General features: G+C 34.6%; 4 protein-coding genes across 4 annotated transcripts in view; 1 reads left to right on the top strand and 3 right to left on the bottom strand.

The window, feature by feature from the left end:
- Positions 1 to 1,057: 1,057 nt before the first annotated feature.
- On the bottom strand, positions 1,058 to 8,060 carry LOTGIDRAFT_169894 (hypothetical protein; the record flags this gene model as incomplete). The annotated part of the gene is made up of 8 exons (XM_009068515.1): positions 1,058 to 1,116; positions 1,591 to 1,687; positions 2,215 to 2,347; positions 3,202 to 3,320; positions 3,903 to 4,033; positions 4,516 to 4,579; positions 6,376 to 6,632; positions 7,979 to 8,060. The coding sequence occupies 8 exons, from the start codon at positions 8,058 to 8,060 to the stop codon at positions 1,058 to 1,060; spliced, it is 942 nt and encodes a 313-aa protein (XP_009066763.1).
- A 1,297-nt stretch (positions 8,061 to 9,357) lies between these two features.
- On the top strand, positions 9,358 to 12,862 carry LOTGIDRAFT_169893 (hypothetical protein; the record flags this gene model as incomplete). The annotated part of the gene is made up of 5 exons (XM_009068514.1): positions 9,358 to 9,421; positions 10,571 to 10,900; positions 11,459 to 11,599; positions 11,966 to 12,029; positions 12,391 to 12,862. The coding sequence occupies 5 exons, from the start codon at positions 9,358 to 9,360 to the stop codon at positions 12,860 to 12,862; spliced, it is 1,071 nt and encodes a 356-aa protein (XP_009066762.1).
- A 373-nt stretch (positions 12,863 to 13,235) lies between these two features.
- Positions 13,236 to 16,279, bottom strand: LOTGIDRAFT_134409 (hypothetical protein; the record flags this gene model as incomplete). The annotated part of the gene is made up of 5 exons (XM_009068513.1): positions 13,236 to 13,391; positions 13,922 to 14,020; positions 14,479 to 14,597; positions 15,089 to 15,181; positions 16,147 to 16,279. The coding sequence occupies 5 exons, from the start codon at positions 16,277 to 16,279 to the stop codon at positions 13,236 to 13,238; spliced, it is 600 nt and encodes a 199-aa protein (XP_009066761.1).
- Positions 16,280 to 16,792: 513 nt separating this feature from the next.
- The window catches only part of LOTGIDRAFT_204891 (hypothetical protein), a 43,183-nt gene continuing 41,031 nt past the window's right edge, over positions 16,793 to 18,944 (bottom strand). The window contains exons 3-5 of the mRNA XM_009068512.1: positions 18,448 to 18,566; positions 17,922 to 18,026; positions 16,793 to 17,457 (exon numbers count right to left, since the gene is read on the bottom strand). Coding sequence (XP_009066760.1) covers positions 17,323 to 17,457; positions 17,922 to 18,026; positions 18,448 to 18,566 — 359 coding nt within the window. The 3' untranslated portion in view covers positions 16,793 to 17,322. The remainder of the gene's footprint in view (positions 17,458 to 17,921; positions 18,027 to 18,447; positions 18,567 to 18,944) is intronic.

The raw sequence follows: 18,944 nt of genomic DNA, 5'->3' as shown, positions 1-18,944 counted from the left end.
AACTAAAAGTCTGGGATTAGCAATACAAATTTTGGAAACAAAGATATCAAAGAAGAATCTAACTCAAGACTAACCAATCAAACACTAACAGTGCCTTCATTGAGACTCGTCTCAATACACCCTAAAACACTAAGTTATAACATCAAATTATAACGAAAAACAGTGAAAATTATAAGAAAAAAAAGTTATATTGGTATTTTGGATGGTACAGAATTAATAAAAAATGTTTGCATTCTAAATTTTCTTTACGTTCGTTTTTGCCAGATCAAACACTTATTCGTGATTGTGCAAAATCCAGAACTCCGAAATCAGCAAAATTTCGAGAACCACCCCGATGGCGTTTCAATGACAGTGAAGTGGTCGAGTCAAAGGGTCACAGAATTATCAGCAAGGGGGTAGTGCAAGCCTGGGCTAGCCTCATCGGTAATACTCCACTGGACCACCAAAACAATTTTACAATTATTTTCCCCTTTTTAAGACAGTTTACTTCAAAATTAATGGAAGAAGATGCTGATTTAAAAAATTGGCCTTCAAACCTGTATCTACAAGGGGGCAAAAAAATTTAGGTTACATTAATATTGACGAAAATATGTTTGATTTATGTGGCTCATATGTGCCTTACTTATATCTCCGTCTTTGATAACTCTACATAAAAAGTATCACATCAAGTTGTCACCAGTATCACATCATCAGTTGTATGGAAATCATGTGTGATTTGTTTTTAGGTCACGTATAATCAATGCTGGTGCCTCCCGAGACTGGGGGTGGGTACACATCAGAGGCAGACTAACCTAATCGGGGACAACTGTCGAGTTTGAAATTTAAAATACGGCAGTTCTGTGGAACTGAAGCGTCTGACTGAGTCCTTCCTCAAGAAAATTTTTGAAAAATAGAATTGATATGGTGCATTCTGACACGTATTTTGAGGCCAAAATGTATGAAAATCATATTTCAGAAATTGTTAGAAAGGAAGTAGGTGTGGTGTATAACTGCATATAATGTTCATTAATGCTATTTTGATTTTGAAAGCATGAGGTTGATATTATATCACTTGGTACTATAAATATTGACTTAAAGGTTTATGGATTCCTTCCACTAAACTGGTATAAAATGGCTCTGAAAAATAGATGAAATCATCATAAAATAATAATTTTGTACAGCAATTTCTTCAGATGTCAGTTGAGAGGCACTTTGCTTGTAGGTTGTTGATGCTATTTCTGTAGTATTATGAGCAATGTGTATGGTATTATTATACAACTGGGTTCTTCTTATATTACACATTTCATTGGACTGATATCGTGCCCTTACTGATTCATGAAGAAATTTTGCTATCATACATCATTTCACAATAAACATCCATTTCACAATGAACATCACTCCATTATGAACATACTTCCATAATGAACAATGAACATCATTTCACAATGAATATCATTTCACAATGAATATCATTTCACAATGAACATAATTTCACAATGAATATCATTTCACAATGAACATAATTTCACAATGAACTTCATTTCACAATGTCATTCACATGTGGTACATGCATAAACATAATATAGACCATATATAATGAATGTATCATACCATTTTCTGGAGTGACTAGACCATGTCTAATTAAAAAATCTAAAATTATCAGGGCACAGTTTGGTTTAAATTCATCAGTTATCATTAATTCTTCAACCTAAAATTAGCAAAACACAAATGAGTTTTAATTCACATCAGTCTCATTTTTGAACAGAATAGTTAATCCTACTTAACAGTATATCAACAACTTCATTGGTATTTCAATTTACATATCAGGCCATTATGAGAAGTAGTAACTATATTAAAGGGACAAGTGCGCCATTTTTTAAAATGAATCAGAAACAGGAATTTTTAAGCTAAGCCAATTCAGTATTAGTGTTCACAGCACACCGGCAAGCAAAATTTGAGCCTTCAAATCAAAGTTAAAAGGCTGTTGTCGAGAGGGTGGAAATTTGATTGGTCAAAGCAAACATCATCAAGTTAGGTGAAAACGTTAAATTGACAAAAGTTCAAGAGGGCTGTCGTAAGACCTTAATTGAAGTGGCTATATTAACAATAAAAGCTAATAAAAAACAGAAAGTTTGGTCTAATTTTAACTAGACTGACTAATACTGCCAAGATAGAACCTCTTGACTTCCAATGTAGCTTCAAACAGTTCTCATGCCAGGAACTCTATGTACCAACCTTTTTGATTGGATAACAATGAAAACCACCCACTTCACCATCAGCATTGATTGGTTGAAAATCGGGGGTCAACTCAAGGTCATATACAAATTGACATTCAGGTAAAATACCTCGTTCATCTTCATAACAGTAACTAAAATATAATAAGATATAAACATCGTAAATACAAGAAACAGGAAGTCATTAGTAAGATACTAGCTAGTGATTAATAGTGGCTCAAAGACAAAGAAAGAAAGAAAAACAGAAGAAAGAAAGACTCAGGTTCACAATTAAAAACTGGTTCACTTATATTCATTTATGAAAATGAAAATGCTATTACTGATATGAATAGAAAGTAGAGGTGTTCTAATGACTTGCAAAAATATCAGTATGTATCAAATGTCCATAATTAATTCATAATTAGCTAAATTAGATGAGTGACCAATCAAGAAGGGTCAAAAACTATTTGTTTGTTTATCCAGACTGTAAATATATGGACATTTATACTTGATAATTCATTAGAAACAACAATTCATCAAAGATCTTTCCAATGACTAAGTTCCTGAAGGATATAGAGTTGCCGTATATTCTAGATTTGTCAAAACATTTGATTCTTTGTGATGAATTTTGATTTTGGCTAATCATAGGAAACATTGGATTGCAAGCCACAATGCGATATTTCTTAAATTGAACCCCAGTCCTAGGCCAAAACTTTCAGCGATGATCTTTCCCAGATTATCCATACTCATTTACAGGTGGGTCGACTGGAATTATGTCAGACTTTCACACGCCGATTGAGATTAGAACCCACAACCACCATTTGCTCGACGTTACCAAGAAAATGACATTATGTAAAGAATCAAGAATGTTCTAGTGAAGAATGATTGTACAGTGTCAACAGTGGTATTAGGAAACTTAATGCTAAAACATATACCTATTATACCCAGAGAGAAATAGAAAGGAATATCAAGGAATTATACAAGAAGAAAAATGATAAAGTACCTTTACCTGACTGTACCAACAGATTTTAACTTGTGTAAAATATCATCAGATATGGAGGCTTCTTCTTGACATTCTTTTACCATATTATCTTTGATACCTATACCAGTAGCTAGACCTCCTGCACACTGTAGATTAAAGGGATGGTAAAGAGGTTTTCTTTATTTTTTTACCTGTATCAGGGACACTGATAGCATCAATTTGCAATATTTCAATTTTCCATCTGATTCCTGATGTGGAATTGCAGAAACCACAGACGTCTGATTGAAAATTGGAATGGTTAAAAAATTGATGCTATCAGGTTAAAATTAAGATGGATTATCGATGACAGAGCACCGATCGATAATTGATTAATAATCGAAATATTTCAATTGAGAAACCCTGAAAATGCTTAAATTAAAAACATGCCAAAATTCTTAATTTCTTGGGTAATTTTTGCATCATAGAAGTATGTGGGTAAGTTATGTGCTGAAAGGAAACTATGTTTAAGAGACTTGTTAACAGATACAGTGGTGAAAAAGTAACTTTGTCTTTTATTAGATTATGAAATTTGATAATCAATAAACAAAATTATAAATTCCTCGCGACGATAAACGATTATTTTACACAGCCCTGGTAAGATTGCAAATGGTCGCAGTATGGTGTGACTGTTGTAGAATTCAGTCTAAATGGTTTTGTGAAATAAAGAATTTAGTAAACAGAATAAATACCAGGTTATCCAGTTTGTTGGGGTAGGTAGCTTTAGTTGGTGACCTTTGACCTAGCCACATCATCATGTCACCTGATTCATTATAAAAATATCCGTTAACATGAACACCATAGTTCAAACATCCAAATATCGCTGGAAAAAAGATTGATTTCAAACCTAAGTACTGTAAAGATATTTTTAAAAATTGATGTTAAATGGAAGAATTTTGATTTGTGATTTTCAGTTAGGACCCATGTTTCAGTTTTACAATAACTTAAAACATTTCAAGTATATATCAAATGAAAATGAAATGAATGGAGTTTTAGGTCCTACTTTTCTGCACAATGTGAGCTAATGTAGACGACAACGGCCTGCAGGGTATTATGAGGGAAATTTTGCCAGGAGCAGCATTAGCCTGCTCTTTTTTGATTTCCAACTGTTGAGTGATCTTCAACATGAACAGCCTGTTGCACACAGGGCCTCAGTTTATTGTTTCATGCGAACAACTAGACGCTTTTTCCATGTCAGCCCTTCAGGTTAGCGATCAAGCGTCTAACTCACTGATCCACCACAGCCTCAGCAAGTTATCAAAGTAATGTATGTAAGTTTCTGGCTACTCTACAAGATGCACTTACGTGTTGCTGCTCTCTCCATGATCATCAATGGCTTGTCATGGTAATTTTTTTTAATATCATAATTCTGAAATATACAAAACAGCACTACTTTAACGTGAAATAATTAAATGATAAAAACAAGCGGCCAGTCAAGCAGCCTTGAACAAAGTGACATCACACAACATTAACACTTTGATTCATATTATTTGGAGTTCAGGGTATATGACGCTTTTGGTTATTCACAATCAGTGTTCAAGGGGTTAAAGGGACAGAGGCGAGATTTCATGGAATAAATTATACCTCAGAAACGTGAATTGATGTGAACTAATCAGTAATAATGTTCACAGCTTACTGTCGAAATATGAGTCTTCAAATCTGAGTGTATCCATAATTATCTATGTTTGAATTTCATCTCATTGAGTCGTCCATTTAACAGACGTGAATATTTGAATGTCTCAACAATGACGTCAATCAGATAAATTATTATTCTGACTAATCATTGGATTGCAAAAAGTCAATCAAGCATTAATATATCACGATATGGGTATATATCACAAAATGGGTATATATCACGATATATTTTATGTATGGTTTTTACTGGTTTTTGAAACAAAACAATTTTTTTTATTATCTGAAATAAATTAAACAAAAAACAATACTTATCTCAAAAAAAAATCAAATTGATCATTAATATCATGCAAAAACATCTGTTTCAAATATTAAGTTACTTGTTACATTGTGTAAATGATCTGGACAAAAATTTAACAGATATATCATGATAACTATCATATGTCACGAGATGGTGATATTTCCAAATGATCATATAAATTCCTACACCAGTATATCACCCAGTCCTAGCTTATACACCAGAGAAGAAAGATTGTCGCCTAAAAATATAATGCAGATCATTTCGAGGATGAGTTGTGAACACTATTACTGATTGGCATAGCTAAAATTCCCGTTTCTGAGACTAAAGTATGATTGGTCAAAATAAATGGTGCATCTGTCCCTTTAAAATGTCACAATGTAGAAAATCAATATTTAGCTTTATGCTTATTCGAAAATTTTATGGTCATTTAATTTAACACTATTAATCATTACTCTTATCATACAACTGTTACACTGGCCTTCAGAATCTATTGTTTACTTTCCATTGTCCTATTATGTAATATATATATATATATATGGAATGGTTGGTGGGTGGTTATTCAAATGTATTGTTTATTCCATATCTAATATCAAGCACACGTCTTTTAACAAACATTTTGAAGGTGTCTCGAAGTGTAGACAGAAAAAGTAATATTTGTCCAACTCCAGTAGAGATGCAGGCTCTGCAATTGATGTATTGAGTACTAGTTTAACTGTGGTATTTCTATATCACTCTACAATTGATATATTCAGGTGGTATTTCTATATCACTCTACAATTGATGTATCGAACACTATTTTAACACTGGTATTTCTATATCACTCAACAATTGATGTATTGAACACTATTTCAACAGTGGTATTTCTATATCACTCTACAATTGATGTATTGAACACTATTTTAACAGTGGTATTTCTATATCACTCTACAATTGATGTATTGAGCACTATTTTAACAGTGGTATTTCTATATTGCTCTACAATTGATGTATTGAGCACTATTTTAACAGTGGTATTTCTATATCACTCTACAATTGATGTATTGAACACTATTTTAACAGTGAAACTATTTTGTGATTGTTTTAATCAATTATAAAGTAAAAAGCTTCCATATATATGCTTTGTCTGCTATCATAGTAAGGTAGATTTAACATAATTTAGATTGTGCCAAGCAGTTTAGATGTAGATTATGTTAGTAATTTGAAATTTGCAAAAAGTGAAGAGGACAGCTTACCTCATCTCTCCAACCTCTCAGAGTACAGAATATATTTCTTTTTCTTAGATCTTGTAGAACATGTTCGATTTGTTTACTTCGGGTTTCTGGAGTATTAAGATCTGGTAAAACTCGTAATATTTCTCGTTTAAAACCTTTCCCTTCTTCATACAGAAATACATCTGTATATTTCTTCAATTCAACTACAAATTCTGGTCGTATCAAACCAACTTTTTCATCATCAATACAAAATACAGCACATCTGCTAGCTGAAGATTCTGAATAAATATACGTTTTGATCTAATAAAATATCCCAAAATTTAAGAAAGAAAGAACTTAGATTTTTGACAATCCTCTCTACCAGCTGGAGCTCAGGGCATTGACCTTACTGGAATATCAGTATCCATTTACAGCTATGTCATCTGTAATAGACCTTATTCACGTGTCCAGAATGCAGCTCATAACACAAACACAGGTAACATAGTGTCACTGCAGTCAAATCACCACCTTGACGTCTTTTAAGCTTCCTCCTCCAATTCCACTAACTCTAAACTAATCATATTTTACATCAATAAATTGGGAATTAAATAAGCTATTTAATGATACTTTCAGATGAATTTTATCTTCACACATTTCTGAGAAAGGGCAGTTTTCAACCCATTTTCTCGCTGTTGATCAGGTGTTCAGTGATGTCTTAAAGACTATTCATTAATATGACGTCACCATTTTCAATGGATGACGTTATTTGCGTTATGAACCTCGCTTTCATTGTCTCAAAAACGAGGTGTGAATAAGGTCTATCTATAATGACGAAAAATGACTTGGTCACCCGACATATCCTGAAGCATCTAAACTGAGGTGGGTCTTATGTTGTTTATGCAAAAAAAATTATAGTTTCTATAGATCTGAAGACTTTCCATGAAAATTAATTGTGACACTCATTTCACTTGACAGACTCATCATTACAGGGCCTTACAGAGTAGAATCAATCATGGTTGACCTGAGATGAATTTTGAGCATTTACAGGGCTTTTCACTGCAAAGCAAGATCTGTTACAGGTCTGAGGGGAGGTGGACATGGCCTAATGGCTCACCTACTAAATACTTCACTGATTATAATACAAGCTGAATGTAAGAAAAAGGTCAATTCATTGAGAAATATTAAGCTAATCTACAGTGTTTACAGTGATAGAGTGAAACACTTGAAATATCAACAGTTAAGATTATGTCTATGGTAAATATTCGATAACCCTGCAACAAAGGCATTTGTAATTTGAGAGGCATTTGTAATTTGAGAGGCATTTGTAATTTGAGAAACATGTAATAAGAAATTATTGGTACATACATGAAAATGCAGACTTAATTATAAATAAATCAAGGCAATTGAGCTGCTATTCATTCATGTCATTTTGTTGTTCAAGATATTCTCCCCCTTAAGTTGCAATCTTCAGTCCGGTTACTGGACATTAGAGTACAATATTGACGGATGCCTGTGTTTGAAATTGAAGTCATTGAAGAGGAAACACATCACAAATAGATTATTATTGTAAATTCTATGCACTGAATGAGGAAGCCATGAATAGGATCATAAAGAACTATGTACAATGTATCAGATTATACCTTACCTGATCTGTAGAAATTGTTACATTTATCTAAAATCACTTGAAATCGACTTTTGCTCATCTCTGTCGGTGACTTATCGGCCATAGTTGCAAAGCAAGGTAACTCTATTTAGTGGCAGATCCAGACCACAACGATGTTATGTACAAACCTTTTCCATTACGAGACAATATCTAAAAAAGCTAGCAAAACATAAATATGAGTGTAACAACTATACGTTAGCTTCGGGGATTCCTTAAGGTTAAATGTATTTCACTGCCCGGCAAAATGTTGACGTCTGATGACGTCAAAAATGTACCGGTACTGTTATAATCGGTCGTTACAACTTGTGATCTACCAACTAGTATGCCATTGTGGTTCCATTTCACCACCAAATAAAGCAAGAATATTAACTGAAACTGTTTTATTAGGGGGTTTGTCCTACATTAAGTTAATTCAATCTTTATCAATGTTTTAACTTCTCAGAATAGCACACTTCAATCAGCAGTGGTGGAGTAGCCTACATCTTTACCATTTCGAATTGCAGTAGGCCTAGGCTTACGTCTTGATGAACTCCCTTGAAAAAAGACCCCGATCCCTCGTCCCAAAACCTCTAGCTAATTACTGACCTATGAATGCGTGACTATCAGAAACGTAATGCTGAAATTGATCAGGCGCTCAAGTAGGCCTCCGATGGCGATTTAGGCTATCATCAAGCGATATTATGGAGTTCTGGACAGAGAGCCACGCGTGTTATAGGGAGAAGTCCGACGGCGACCTTGGCGATCATGTAGATCTGATATCAGGTGGCAGTTCTGGCGATCGTGGCTCTCTATGTGCCAACCTGTGATCGCCGCCTGGTGGAACGGGGTATTATCGCCTAATTGAGCGTGATGGACTTTCCTAGGTGGCCGAGATCGCTATCAGATCTAGCTTGAGCACCATAGATCTCAGGGATCGCCCTTGGATCGTATCTAATTCGCCTTTGATTGCCAACGGAGCTAAAACTGCTCGTGCAAGGTCGCAAAATTTTTGGAGAATTGGGTGGCAACCAAGGACCACGAGGTCGCTATCGGATCTAATAGAATGGAAGAATATAGAAATGCAACAGGAGCATTATCGGATCGTAATTTAACCTTATACCGCCCTATCCTGAGCAGATCTTTGGTGCTCCTTCCGAGCGCGTAGATTGCTGCCCATAGTGAGATGGGGTTATTGGAGTTTATCCGCATTCTTTACTCAAAATATGTAGAACCTTTTTAATTTTAACTAGGGTGTATTATTAGAACTTCTGTTCAATAGACCAAATCAGTGTAGAAGTTATTATATACCATCCTTAACATACAGGGAAGTAAAATAAAATAAAATTCTTTCTGTGGGAAGTTGTTGGATATAGGCTAAGGAAATGAATATTGGATGTTACATATCGATCTTGATATTAAATGGATGTGTTTGTATTGTCACCTCAAGTAAGTGTGCCTTTGATAAATAGCCTACTTCTATAATGTATTCAATCAGTAGGCTATATTGTCTACGTGTACCACTACGAATCTTTATAATAGGGTCTATGATCTATGCCATTACAGTAGGAATGAATTGGGTTAGAAGAGGGGCGGGGTACATTAAACCCCCAAGATTACCACCAATGGACCCTTGGGATTGTCACAAGTAGGAGTTCTAAAAGATCAGCCCTCAGGACGTAATATTATTGGTTAGTGAATTTTTCCTTTACAAAATAATCATTTAGGGCTCGTTTAAAAACTTAAATTAGGATGGGTGTCAGTTATTTGATTGGGCAATCACTAAAAATCGATTTTAATCCAGCTTTACCATCCATAAGGTTACAAAAATATCGATACTTTGGATCTTACTTAAAAAAAAAAATATTTAGGTAAGCCCTATTTTAAGTATAATAGATCATTGACAAAAAAATGGGACTAGACTCACACCCACTTTCTTTCTTATTATAGCCATTACAACAATACAAGAATGTACTTAACGATATGTTATAATTATTTTCGGCATGACATTTCATGTAACATCAGTATTTAACTAGCATAGGGACTGATTGAACGAAGTCCACGGGCCCTCCATCCCTTCTGGACTACCCCCAGAAAAATGTACCATCAGTATACAATTATGACAAAACTAGGCAACGCGCGACAGAATTACCAAATCTTTAAATCTTCCTTTAACAGGCATTATATTCACTTACAGAGGGATTTCAGAATGCAAGAAAGCATATTATTCTAACAAATATTCTAAGGGAAGAGCCATTTACTTAGGCCCATTACTTAAGTTCACGGGTACCCATTCATCTAGTTGAGCCACTGTGTAAGATATTGAAGGGACAGCTGCGCCGTTTTTTTACCAGTCATACCTTAGTCAAGGAAAAAGGCATTTCTTAGCTAAGCCAATAAGTAGGCTAATAGTGTTCACAGCACACCGTCGAAATGCTTTCAAATCCATGTGTGTCCAGAATTATCCGCGCTTGAACTTGTCATCTAGTTTAAGATACTCTGTGATATATAGAAAAGAAAAATATAGAAATAGTGAGTAAAATTTTGAAGTATTTTTAAAGGGGAAATTCTAATCCCAAACCTTTTTTAACTTTTCAGTACACGTCTGCAGCAATCAAACAGAATTTGGTAAAACTGTATATCTATCACGCGATGAACGTGACGTAACCCAGTGCCAATGTGACGTTTCTTTACCAGAATACTCGAAAAAAGACTCTTACAATATTGGATTTCACAGGCAATGGTTTTCGAATTCCTGTGAATTTAATTTCTTTGTGACTGAAAATTCCATTAGACGTAATTATTCCTGCAAAGATTTTAAGGAACAATATTTTACTCTAAATCCAGGAAACGTTTTAACTATTGCCTTGGAATCGAATTCGGATGCTGATTTGTTCGATTTTAATCTAGTTGTACATTCCTACACAGGTAACCATCAATCACACTTATTTCTTGAACCAAAGCAACAAAGCTTGTCTTAGTTTTTCATATTTCCATGCCTTCTTTGGTTCGTCGTGAATTTTTCTTAATAATTTTTAAATCGCAAGGGCTATTTGCACCGTCACGATGCGTGTCTTCTATGGCTGCTAACAACGATACGGATAAGATAGGACACAATAGGTGCACTAGTTTTGGGAATTTTGGGTTGTACCATTGGGGTTAAGCAATGTTACGAAAGCACAGGCACAGGCATGTAGGCGTAACCTAGTTTTGAGGTTATTTTTTAAAGCTTGAAGCCATTTTGATTGTCAACAATGATAATAAGTGACTATGTTAGGTTTAGGTAGTGATATTGGATATCATGAGCAAATGACGTATGATGCGTTATTCCCATTGCCACCAGAAATTTATCCACGAAAATTGGAATGAAAACAACCCGTATGGCGCCACTTGTTTTCGAAAATCTAAATGAGTTCTCATGGAAACAATATGTGCCTCAGTGATAGCCACAAGTACCGTAATAAAACTCAAGAACGATTTTTTTAGATAACTCAACATTAATCTTAGAATGTTATGAACTATTGAATACGGGAGTACCAGGTGTGACTGGTCAAACGACTCTTGGTACATCTATATCTACAAGCCCAGCTGATGATGGAAACGGGGATACAGGACTAGGTGCAGGAGGTAGGCTTAATTTTAGAGTAAATACGAAAGAAGTAAAGATGAAAACAGCCATCTTTTAAACTAAGGTAGCACCTTTCACTTCATCTCATTTCTACCCGATGAACTTTGCTTGCCCAAACCTCTCCTTGACAGTGATCTGGGTCAACTGGAATAATAAGAAAGTAGACTTTCGCACGCCGACCGAGATTAGAACTCACGACCACCATGGAAAGGTAAAGCTAAAAACACTAGTCGTCTGTGCTACATAACCCTAAAAGTTAATAGGTCTTAATTCTTGCGTGTATCATCAGCCAGCTGCAACCAACCCCTGCTACCCATATGATTTTGTTGCAGTATGTTTAATCGGTATTTCCATTATTATTACAGCAATAGTTGGTATAGTGATAGGTGTTATACTCCTTATTCTGATTATAATAATAATAATAGTTTGGTAAGTAAGACAGAGTTATTGCACATGTTCAATTCTGGAATACCAAATATGCCAGCAATATTTTGTTATACATATATAGGGATTTGCTTATTGTTTTAGTTAAATTGCAAGAACTACAGACGCCCGATTGAAAATTGGAATGGTGCAAAACGATGCTATTAGTGTCCCCGATACATATACAAAATGAACAATCCCTTTAAATGGTTTGTCAGGTTGAATTCGTAAACTTGTCAATAGGTTGATTGATCTTTGCGCATTGGAGGACCAAACTAAAGGTCAATCATAATTTCATGGCTCATGCCAGTGATCGAGGACTAATTTTTGATTCGATTACTGGTACCTCAATCCATTGTATTTCCAGCTTGGTGAAGAAAAAAAGAGAAGAAACATACGCAAATACGGCAAGACACGATCATGATCTACATATCTACCAATCTGTGACGTCTGACACCACAAATGCGACACGAATCACCTATGATAATACGGGTATGGTGTCAGATAATGGAGTTCCCGAATTACCAATACAGGATTTTACTCCTGCTAGAGGGGACGTGAATTCCAATAAACATTATGATAATGAAAATAGGAACTTGGAGACCGTCATTGACTCATCTTCAATACCAGATACGAGAAACATCGAAAACAATCAACCAAACATAGTTTCTTCTCCACAAACTCGAGATGTAGATGCCGATTTTTCACTGACACACATTAAACGAGCTCCTGATAATGATACAGAAGTTAATCTGCAAGGGGAACAACCGACAATTTTTGGTGATGACGATATTGAGAATTATAGTGAAGTTACAAGACTAGAATCTTCTCAGATTTAGTTGCAGTGAAACGTCCAAGAATGAGTAACAATGAGAGGTTTGAGAGACACAAGTGTATGGTGGTGTTTCGTAATGTGACACTAGTTCCTCACAAATACCCATTTCAGAAGCTTAGGATCGCACGTGTCATTAAGCTCGTCCATTCTTTAAAGAGATTGTAAAGAGGTTTTTTAAAATTCTTATGTGTATCGGGGACACTCATAGCATTAATTTTCATCATTCGAATTTTACAATCAAACGTCTGTGGTTCCTGCAATTCCACTAAAACTACGCACTTATCGCGTAGGGGGAGGGGGAGGGGTTGTTTGTGAAAAAAAAACAACAACACCGGTATTCCTGAGTTTAATTGACAGTTAAGATTTTAAAATAAATTTTATTTTTGTCGAGATTTGATGTAAGCTGCTATTCCAGGATAAGTTTCTATTAGTTTTCTACTGGCTGATAGTTTAGGATAGGGTGTCATCAGGTTAGGATCTCTTCTCATAAAGAAATTTGTAAGATCATAAACAGCTATGTCGGCCAAAGACAACTGAAAAACAATTCATTGATTGTACTTTAATATTAACGGTACCAGTGGGGAACCTCTCAGACGCTCTATGAGTATGAGGAGCTTGCCACTATGACACCTCGCAGACTTACCGCATTTTGAATTCAGTCTCGACAGTTGTCCCCCTATTGGGTCGGTCTGTCCCCTATTTGTACCCTCAGTCTCGGGAGGCTGGTGCCGCCACAGCATTCTACTGACTCATAGAATCCTCCATGTTCGCACCCACAGCATATCTTGCTCGCCTATATATTCCTACATAAAAGGACTGCACGTAATGGCAGATGATGACGTCAGTTAACAATAATTAATGGACATCAACGCTCTTTTTTCAAAATTAGCTTAAAATTGTCTCGGATTAAGCTGTTGTCATTTTCGTCAGTTTTTGCATTGTAGACGAACTGGGATTTTCAATTTACAAAGTGTTAAAGCTAGTATATTTTCTGTTAAATATGTAATTTGAATAATAAGACGCCTGTATTTCTTTAAAATTTAGTGTATGGCTTATTACTTACCTTATCACCAACAAAATAACCACTGTCTTGCATAATCTTTTCATTTTTTCTCAAATAAGCAGGAATATTTTCCTTGAATCCTCTCGTTATCAGTTCTTCCTAAAAAACAAACAGTACGTCGCTATATATCCTATTATCATTTATTATATCCAGATTCGGGTTTTAAATAACATGTTTTTATTAGTTGAAAATATCATCATCGGAACGGGCCTTTAGTAGAAATCTATTAAGATTACAATATGAAGACTAATATGTCATATCAGAAAAAAAAATATTTGTAAAAAATTGTGATTTTGTACCAAAAGTAAGAGCGACGTCGCTCTGTGTCCAGCCCGGTGTACAAATCGCGCGTCTATTATAGATGTAACTATTATATTAATACTCCCGCACCTTTCACCGGACCGGACACCTCGTCAATTCGCAACTACAGGCCCCCAATGGCATATGGATTTCATTGGTCCAGAAAAAGTCCTCAGAGAATCAAAATCAGTGGCCAGGATATCGATGCAGGGATAAACGTTTAAACATTAAAATGAAATGGTGGTAATTATCAATACCTTCTTTTTCTCATCCGGAGTTTCAAAGAAGGCTTCCAGTATAAACGGTTCCATTTCCTTCATCAAACTCATAACTACGTCTATTTCTAGTTGCTCTAAGTTATTGTTACCATAAAATCCTATATAAAAATCAAAAATATGATGCATTTTTTCATTTGATATCGTGTATAATAGAAGCGTACACGTTTTGACACAATTCGCCTCATTGACCACTTCATAAGTCCTTTCAGTAATAAATATATGATATTTGATCATTTGTGTGTAAAGGATTTCAAGTAATACTACCTTAGAATGGACAGAAAATAAAAGTCTCAAACTTAAGAGTATATATTCATCATCAGTTGAACTTACCAGATGCCATGACTAGAATCTCTATAGAAGATGATATATCTCTTACACTAAATATAATTAGTAAAATTACCTAGTTCAATGAATTATTACTTAGTTTTATGTATTTATCTGATTATAGAGGGATTTTGTTGTATAGTTATGACACCAGGTAAGTCCACTGTTGAACAAAGACTCCATTTGGCCAAGTTAAAAATTTCAATTTTTTGGTCTTCCCACGACTTAACGAGGGAGTATAATTATAAAGGGTAAATCAGCTTACCAAATTGTTTAGCTAGATAATTATAAATAGCATGTGATTCACCAAACATTTTACCATCAATTTCTAGAACTGGTAGTACACCGAACGGAGTTTCTGAAGGTAGAAAAAGAGATTTTAGGCGAGGGTGTAAGAACACGGTCTTCATCAATTTCAAACATCCATAGTACAGGGTTGACATGTAAATAGTGTCTTGGCTAGTGGGACAATAAAAATAGGCCCCTTAAAGGAACTGAATCGCCATTATCGGTGTTGATTTTGGTCGTGAATCTATAGAAATGTACACAGATCGCATAACTCCTTTAATAATACCTCAAACTATAGGAATTTCACCTTCTATTTCTATATAGATGCCACTCGGCCCCTTTAAACACCGCACATAATTCGAAATCGATAAAGAATACGTTAATGTTAATTTCCCCTCGTGCACACTGAACGGAGTTACTCATCTACAGTCGCGGAAAGAATTTTACGTTGCAAGTACAAATAAGGGGGGTGGGGGGATATCTGAGGTTGCCCGAATTTCTAACCTAGTTATGAGAGCGAAAAACTTATATTCGGGGCTGCGAAGGTTCTGCCACTGTATTAAATCATAGACTTATATTATGGAATTGCTTCGATGTCAATATCAATTTCCTTGCAAAACGACCGATCGCTCGATCCAAACTGACAATAATTAGTGTAACATCTACATTAAGTACAATCAACATTTCACACATCTCATTTCATCAGCGAGAGCGTATACATTTCTATATTTTTAAAGTTGACAAATTGACAATTGAACTTGTAATGAACATTTACAAATCAATCTCAAAATTATCAATATACATTTAAACTTTTACAATTAGACAAATGTATTTTCTACAAATGAGCTTTCACAAATCGACATTTATAAATTTTGTCGTTTTGCAAGGAAATTAATATTGACATCGAAACAACTCCAAATTATATATGAGTTCACATCAGCGATTAAATATTACATTAGGCCTATACATTTATGGCCTACAAAAAGGGCTAGCGTGTCATTCATTCGTGATATATATGTGACCTAAATAACTTACTGGGTTTAAATTCAGCCCATTCTTTCTCTGTATACCTCACATCATCAAACTCCCTCTCGGCTCCATGAAACAACAACCTCGCTATCTCGGCGCGACCAGCGAAATCAAAATAATGCAGACGATACACCACCATCTTGGAATTCTGTGATGTTGTCGTTGGGTTAAAATTTAGGATACTCCAGAGTGAAGTTTAGTCAAGAAGGGCCTTCTCTGTAACTATTCGACCGTAGAAAATAGGCCTACATAGACTATACTGTTGAAATGTTTATTGTGAATTGGATGTTTGTATGGGTCTCGGGTAATGGTATTGGACCGAAGGGTCACAATGCGGACTGTCCGAAAGATAGTAAAGTGTTGGGCTACACCATGTATGCCTATGAAATATATGGCGGAGTCTCAAGAAAAGACAAGACGTGATTTTAACATTCAAACGCGCATGGATTTGAAGGCTCTTATTTCGACAGTGAAACGTAAACACTAGGCTATTATTGATTAGCTGACTAAAGAAAATACGATTGGTCAAACGGATGGCGAACCCCTACCAATTTTAATATTTTAGATTTAAAATAATTAATTATTAGTCTTCATATGTAACATCTTCTCATTGGTAGTTTAATTCATGTTTAATTAGGCTACAATTCACTATAATTTTGTTCAGTTTAATAACAATTCATTATAATTTTGTTCAGTTTAATAACAATTCATTATAATTTTGTTCAGTTTAATAACAATTCATTATAATTTTGTTCAGTTTAATTACAATTCATTATAATTTTACTCAGATTCAGTTCTCTGGCCCATTTAATCTCTCTTACAATTTAGTGATCACTTGTAAATAGTTTTCTTCTGTCTTGGTATTTGGTCATTAGTTTAGTAAACTTTGTACAGTCAACTCTACTTTTGCCCACGACCTTTGTTTCTGAGTTTGAAATCTCATGTAAGCGGATTGTTATGTGTTGAATACAATTTCCTTAGTTTATTTATTAATCCATTTATTACTAGAGTTTTTTAAAATAATTTTGATATTGTACATATTATTATTTGTTGTATTTTCGGCTACATAAATTAAAGTTTCTAATTTTGTGTTACTGGGGACGGATAATTAAGGGGTGTTGTGTGATCGAGGGTCATAATTAAAATAAGGAGATAAACACGAATTTAATAATCATGAATAATTTATTTAACAAGATTAGAATGCTGTTCAACTTTCTTCACGATCTGTTGTACCAAATCATAGTCTTTAATGATATCAGAATTAAAAGATAAAAGCATGGTGGTAGCATCATATATTTCAATATCAGCGAGAGAAAGCTGAAATATTCATTTAAAAAACAGTATAAATTAATACGGGACCGGATGGTGCTCATGGGTCTCTGTCTCTCAGACATCAGAGCCAATTTAATAATTTCTGTAGTAGATTTGAACGACATCTGGAAGCTGAGACAACATATAACAGAAAACACAAGGGAATATATTATGTCATAACACACTTCTTTAATAACAGAGTACATAATGTTTAAACACAATTTACATGTGTTTACTCTCTTTCTTCGTTTAATTTGACGACGACACATGCAAATTGTGTTGAAACGTTTAGTACTCTGTTATGAAAGAAGTGTGTTATACCATAATATATTCCCTTGTGTTTTCTGTTATAATTTCTGTATCATATTGACAATACCTTAAACCTATATAGCAGACGTTGAAAGAGGTGCTGGGAATACTAATAGGGTCAATAATTGCTATTTATCCCCAAAGAAGGCTTTGTTACTTACACTGGAGCCCACAAAATATCCCGTTCTATTTTCTGCTAGTATTTTTTCCAGTGTTGTGTAAAACTTGGGAATATCTTCCGAATATAGCCTTTCTTGTAATTTGGCCTACAATGTGAAACAATTCATAATGTTATTTATGCTTTTTGTGATCGACGCTTAGGCCTACTGAATCGGGTCGTATTTCTTGGAAAATATCCGATGGATGGATGCAACCAAAACCGACATATATTGTGCTTTACTGCTTACATACACTGATTTTTATTGGAAGGCAAGTTAGGCCTATCGCCCCTGACATTGCATATCGCCAACATTACCATAGTGCATTTTACGGACTACTGCGAAGGTTCCGGCGCTCTGCAACAGACAAAGCTTTACGGAAACTGTCGACGATTGCCGAATGATAAAGAACAATATTGAGAAAATACCCATTCGTCAAACTTTTTTTTCAGGGTAAACTCACTCATTCATAATAGAGCTGTATTTTGTCAGACTGATCTAGAGAAAGCCAGTAATTTTGTATTCAAACCTTTATTTGTTCATCTTTCTCATAATACAGAGCTTGGAACGCCAGTGGATAAAAATCATTCATTAGACCAGTAACTGTATCAATCTTTAACCTCTCAATGTCATCTTTACCATAAAAACCTTAAAAAATATCAAATATATTAAAACATTTCAAAAAAACACGCAAAAGTCACATATAAACCTTTAAAATAAACCCAAATATCACATATTACAAACCTTCAAAAATACACCCAAAAAGATCACATTTAAACCTTCAAAAATACACTAAAATATCACATTTAAACCTTCAAAAATACACCCAAAAGATCACATTTAAACCTTCAAAAATACACTAAAATATCACATTTAAAGCTTCAAATATACACCAAAATATCACCTATATACACCTTCAAATATACACTAAAATATCACATTTAAACCTTCAAAAATACACCAAAATATTACCTATATACACCTTCAAAAATACACTAAAATATTACCTATACACCTTCAAAAATA

This window comes from Lottia gigantea (genome assembly GCF_000327385.1).
Source record: "Lottia gigantea unplaced genomic scaffold LOTGIsca_90, whole genome shotgun sequence".
Classification (NCBI taxonomy): Eukaryota; Metazoa; Mollusca; class Gastropoda; family Lottiidae; genus Lottia; species Lottia gigantea.
This window is presented reverse-complemented; position numbering and strand designations above follow the sequence as displayed.